The sequence below is a fragment of the Camponotus floridanus genome, unplaced genomic scaffold (assembly GCF_003227725.1).
Source record: "Camponotus floridanus strain SB8 unplaced genomic scaffold, Cflo_v7.5 scaffold47, whole genome shotgun sequence".
NCBI classification, from domain to species: domain Eukaryota; kingdom Metazoa; phylum Arthropoda; class Insecta; order Hymenoptera; family Formicidae; genus Camponotus; species Camponotus floridanus.
The window spans coordinates 1006243-1012521 of NW_020229625.1; the positions used below are offsets into that span (position 1 = coordinate 1006243).

At 30.5% G+C, this 6279-nt stretch overlaps 1 protein-coding gene across 1 annotated transcript; it reads right to left on the reverse strand.

Annotated features, from left to right (window-relative positions):
• LOC105258519 (sialin) lies at window positions 1-5816 on the reverse strand. The gene is made up of 8 exons (XM_020029716.2): window positions 5758-5816; window positions 5151-5395; window positions 4813-5043; window positions 3741-3825; window positions 3547-3652; window positions 3140-3401; window positions 402-776; window positions 1-318 (listed from the first exon to the last, which is right to left on the reverse strand). The coding sequence occupies exons 1-8, from the start codon at window positions 5765-5767 to the stop codon at window positions 94-96; spliced, it is 1539 nt and encodes a 512-aa protein (XP_019885275.2). The 5' UTR covers window positions 5768-5816; the 3' UTR covers window positions 1-93.
• Between the last annotated feature and the right edge of the window lie 463 nt (window positions 5817-6279).

Consider the following 6279-nt stretch of genomic DNA (forward strand, 5'->3'; position numbering starts at 1 on the left):
TAGTTTATGAAATATTCGACCAGTTCGGAACTTTTGGGACACTCTGTATGTCAAATTATCTCTATTCTTCGATAAAAATTTCTTAAAAATTTATCATCTTTCTTTGATACAATTTATTTTTTCAGTATTCTCAGTGCCACTATCGGATTTTATGGTTTCCGTGGCCAGTTTCTGCATTTCTTGTTCCTTCGAATTCACTTTAACGTATTGATTCCATGGTTGCTCCTTTGAAGTACCAAAAATTATATATATAATACCACCTACTATCGAATTGGCAGCCGCGATTAGAAAGACCAAACGCCATTGTTCCATAGTTTGCTGTAGATAAATGTTACAATCGATATTACAAAAAGAGATTTAAAGATAAAATGTTTACGAATCTTTCTGCAAATTAAACTTACGTTATTATTCGTTAATATACCAACAAGTGCCGGCGAGATAAAACCAGCCCATGTGATCATCATGTTAGCGAATCCAAGGAGGATGCTAGCGTAGTTTGGACCAAGGTCGACGAGGCTTGTCAAAGTGGCAGCAGAAATAGCACCATTAACTGCTGTACCCGCCATCATGAAGATGATCGCGAATAATGGATGACATCCGCTAAATCCAAGGGCTATAATAAAAATGCCTTGAACACCGGTACAGACGAAGGTGGCCATTTTCCTGACGTTCGTTAAACTCATTCGCTTTGTACGTAACAGCCAATCGCTTATGATAGAAAAGAAGTACGAGAAGATCATTCTAAGGACATGCGGTGCTCCTGCCAGGATTCCAGTCTGAAAAAAATAATTGAGATTTGGATTTTGCAGAAAACACAGTTGACCGAGAAAGTCCAATAAGTGAAAAAACCATAGTAAATTCTTTCATATTTTTTACTATCCTAAATTTTATTTAATGCAATAAACTAATAAAAACTATATAACATTAAAATATATTTGTAAATAACTTTATGCAAAAAAGTATTTTTGTTTTAATTAATAAATATATTTTTGCTGACTTTTATTAATGTTAGATGTACAGGGTGTCCCAGACCACCCGTATACCTCTATCAAAATGAAAATAAATGGCTTTTATCAAAAACGCGAACAATTTTGAAGTAAATCGAGTACGCTCTATCAAATGGTGATATTTCCAACTTTTGATTCCGACCGGAAATAGGCCATCCGGATCGGAAGTTGAATTTCCTTAGGGGAACATGGTACTTTTTATTACAGATTCGAATTGTACATGAAAAAATAAGAAACTTTTGTATCAAACGTTTTTTCTGAAAGTGCCTCTGTCAATCTTAAAATTGACTTTCATTATTTCATCACAGTTACTTTCGAGGAATGTTAAAATAAATAGAAAATCTTTTTATCAATATTCGTAAAATGTGTCTTAATTTAAGCTTTATTTATCTAAAATAAAACCTATACTAGATTAAGAATCGAAATAGCAAATAAATTAATTTTTTATTAGAAAAAATAATTAGATATAATTATATCTACACAATTTATACAGGGTGTTCGGAAATCCAACCGACAAATTTTCAGAAATTGTCGGGGGCACCATAAGAATCATTTTTTGCAAATGAACCTGGGGTTGGAAATGTATCATTACATCGCTACGGCTTACGGAGTGTTCGAAAGATACGGGACCTCGAAATATCACAAAAAATAGAAGTTTTGCAAAAAATTGTTTCAAACAAAAGTTGTGGGGTGTAAAAAGGTCTATTTAGTGGCGTCATGTGTTTGACCTTGGATGGCGTCGCCAAGGTCACCACCTTGAATTTTTGAAATGGAACCCTCTATTTTTTATTGCATATTCTTGTAACTTATCTCGAGAGCTTTTCAAAACACTGTAATAAAGTATTTTTTCATTGAGTATTTTTCGAATTATGAGGTTTAAAATAATATCTTAATTTTACATAAACCATAAAATATCTAGTAAAATATTTATTTTTTTATTATCTTATCTTAATACTTTTATGTACAAAATAATGTGAGGAATCAATTGATGTAAAGAAAACACATAATTGTTTCGAAGAAAAAATATGTAATTTGCAATTAACAATTACATATTTTTTCTTAAAAAACAACTTAGCGATGTAATGACATGTTTCCGACCCCAGGTTCATTTGCAAAAAATGATTCTTATAGTGCCCCCGACAAATCTCTGAAAATTTGTCGGTTGAATTTCCGAACACTGTATAAATTACGTAAATATAATTATATCTAATTATTTTTTCTAATAAAAAACTAATTTATTTGCTATTTCGATTCTTAATCTCTATTACAGGTTTTATTTTAGATAAATAAAGCTTAAATTAAGAAACATTTTACGAATATTGATAAAAAGATTTTCTATTTATTTTAACATTTTTAATAGGAAAAATCAATTTCTCCCGATTTTTTATATATGTATGTGTATACGTACACTTCTATACACAGGGTGTCCCATTTAAATCCATCCAGTCGAATATCTCGAAAATCAAGCCCGAGAGAGAAAAATGTTTCAGACAAAAGTTGTATGGTTTCAAGGGTGCCATAAGAGGATACCATTGGTTTGACCTTGAAGAGTTATTTGAAGGTCATGCGAAGGTTACTTCAATTTTTTTAAATGAAACACCCTATATATTTTTGCATATTCTTGTAGTTCATCTCGAGAGCTTTCCAAAACACTATAATAAAGTATTTCTTCATCGAGCACTTTTCGAGTTATGAGACTTGAAATAATTTCTTAATTTTACATAAATCATAAAATATTTAGTAAAATATTCATTTTTCGATTATTTTACCTTAATATTTTACCCTAATATTTTTATGTACAAAATAATGAAAGGAATTAATTGGTGTAAAGAAAACATACAGTTGTTTTTAAGAAAAAATATGGAATTGTTAATTGCAAATTCAAACCAATGGTATCATCTTATGATCCCCTTGAAACCATACAATTTTTGTCTGAAACATTTTTTTCTCTCAGGCTTGGTTTTCGAGATATTCAACTAGATGGATTAAAATGGGACACCCTGTATATTCCTCTCCCAACCATAAGAAAAAATTACGATAATAATTGCAATCAGAATATGTTGATTCAATATAATAATTGAATCATAATTTTGTTCGATTATAAGATTATGAATGTGAAATGTATAACTTACAGTATTAATATCCCAACCGTGAAGGAAATTGAAATAAGTCGGTGCCTGTGTCATTAACGTCAAGAAACCCCAAGCAGAACTCCAATGTGCGGCAATGGTGATCCATATTGGCCCTGACAGAAATATTGATTTCCAAGGTATTTCCGTTTTCTCTTCGTCAACAGACTTAGAAATGCTGTCCATGATATAATTTTTTTCATTATCGGAGATTCGAGGATGCTGCTGCGGCGAGTCGTACACGAGAAATTGCCATAAGCAGTACCTAATTTTATTATTAAGAAAATTTAAGATAATTTTATTATTATAAGATAATTTTATTATTAAATTTATTAAGAAACAAGATAAAAACATCCAAAAAACATCTCTCATCGCAAATTTAAAATAATAGCAATCCTAGATGCACTCACCATATTACACCTAACAAAGATGTGACATGGAAAGATGCACCCCAACCGAGGAAACTCGTGACAGCTGCACACAGGGGGTAAGTGATTGCAGCTCCCACGGAACTTCCTGAAAATTAGTTTGAAATTTAATATCAATTCTTGTTTTCTATCATATCTCGCCTTATATAATGAAAATAGTTTGCATGATACTTTACCAAGATAAGCGCTAACGAATCTGCTTCTTTCGTTTGGCGGAATCCACTTCGCCGTCATATCGTGCATCGAGGGCCATATTACACCCTAAAATAAAAATAGATGTTAGTAATACGTGTGTATATTGGGATATACAGGGTGTCCCAAAAGTCCCGGATCGGTCGAATATTTCATAAACTATGCACTTTAGAAAGAAATGTTTCAGACAAAAGTTGTATGGTTTGAAGGGGGCCAGATAGTGGCAATGATTTGACCTTGGAGAGTCATTTGAAGGTGACGTAAAGGTCACCTTCAATTTCTTAAATGATACCCCTTATTTTTTATTACATATTCGTGTAGTTTATCTCGAGAGCTTTCCAAAACACTATAATAAAGTATTTCTTCATTGAGTACTTTTCGAGTTATGAGGCTTGAAATCATTTCTTAATTTTGCATAAACCATAAAATATCTAGTAAAATATTCATTTTTTGATTATCTTACCTTAATACTTTTATGTACAAAATAATGAGAGGAATCAATTGGTGTAAAGAAAACACATAGTTGTTTTTAAAAAAAAATATGTAATTGTTAATTGCAAATTACATATTTTTTTCTTAAAAACAACTATGTTTTTTCTTTACGCCAATTGATTCCTCTCATTATTTTGTACATAAAAGTATTAAGGTAAGATAATCGAAAAATGAATATTTTACAACATATTTTACGATTTATGTAAAATTAAGAAATGATTTCAAGCCTCATAATTCGGAAAGTACTTAATGAAAACTAACTTAATTATAGTGTTTTAGAAAGCTCTCGACGTGAGCTACCAGAATATTTAATAAAAAATAGGGAGTTCCATTTAAGAAATTGACGATGATCTTCACGTGACTTTCAAATGACTCTCCCATGTCAAATCATTGCCTATCTGATGGCCTCCTTCAAGCCATACAACTTTTGTCTGAAACATTTCTTTCTAAAGTGCATAGCTTAAGAAATATTCGACCGGTCCGGGACTTTTGAGACACCCTGTATAAGTAAACTTTTAAAAATCAATTAATTTGTTTCCTAATTTTTACAAGAACGTAGCCTACCGCGATTAATCCTTGTAACATTCGAAGAATTATCAAGGCATATAGATCCGTCACATAAGGAACGAGAAATCCTAACAGAGCTGTTAATAAATTTCCCAAGCCGAATACAAGTTTCGTACCATATCGCCTGGCTAGAAGACCACCAGGCAATTGTGTTAACCAATGCAACCAATAATAAGCACCCAATACCAATCCCTGTTCGTACTCATTCCAGGCGAATCGGTCTTCATACTAAACAAAATTGCAAAATATCAAAGAAAATATTCCGGAAAATGTCAACACGAAAGATTTTTTTGTTTATCAAAAATATAATATTTAAAGATATCTCTTCAAAATACCGTAACATTTTCGAATAACGGAGTAATTGAGAAAGAAGAAGACTCGTTATTGTTCTGAGATGTTTCATTGGTCCAGAATAATGTATTATTTTCTACATTGCATTGCGTTACCGCTGCAGGTTTCGAATATGGTAGCACCATTGCAACTATGGTAAGGTTTAAATTTAATCGCAGCATATAATTAATAGCAAAACCACAAAAGACTAGGAGCCATAAAACATTTCGGCAAGTAAACAATTCCTTGTCTGTAACAAGTAAAATACAATTTGTAAATGAGGTTTCAAAAAAATTATTACACATAAAATAACTATGAAAATAGTTATTTTATGTGTAGTAATTTTTAGTAGTAATTATATCAAAATGAATTAAATTAAAAGACTTATAATACAATATCTCCAGATTACGTGTAATATTTTTTACATTCTTTAATTGATGTTTGATGAATTACAACATTATATATAAATAAAAAGAATAGAAGTATTATTAGAAGAGCTTATCGCGATATTTAAACATTTGAAATATTTAAGACATTGTAAAAATAAATTTTATCAAATAATATTATACTACAAGTATACTAAGGGTGTAAAATTTTTTAAAATTTACTTACTTTTCTCCATTCTATTATTTTTTTTAAATATCAAGTTTAATTAAAAATTACTTATTATTGATAGTAATTTTTATCACTTTTATATATTTTTACACATACACATTTACAATATTAATGTTTCAGATATCGATATCAGATAGCGATTCATTACGAGATATCAAAAAAGCAAATTTTTCGTATTATATCAATTTTTCTTATTGAAGAAAAATTAATGAATTCTTATTTTAATAATTTATCTTATGGCATGAGTTCTTCTCGATCTCTCATGTATTAATCAGTTAATGTCACGGCAAACACTGCATGACTGTTCCTCGAGCAGAATCGCGTGGACCGCAGAAATCTATGCAGAGATCCTCTACCTTCGCAGAAATCATGATAAGATACATGCCTCTAACTTGTAAAAACTTCCAAATTCTTGTATTGTGTATACTTATGATGCAACAATTTTGTAATGTTAACGAGATATTCTTCAGTATCTTATACAATCAAAAAGTCGTATTCACACATAATTTATTTGTGCTT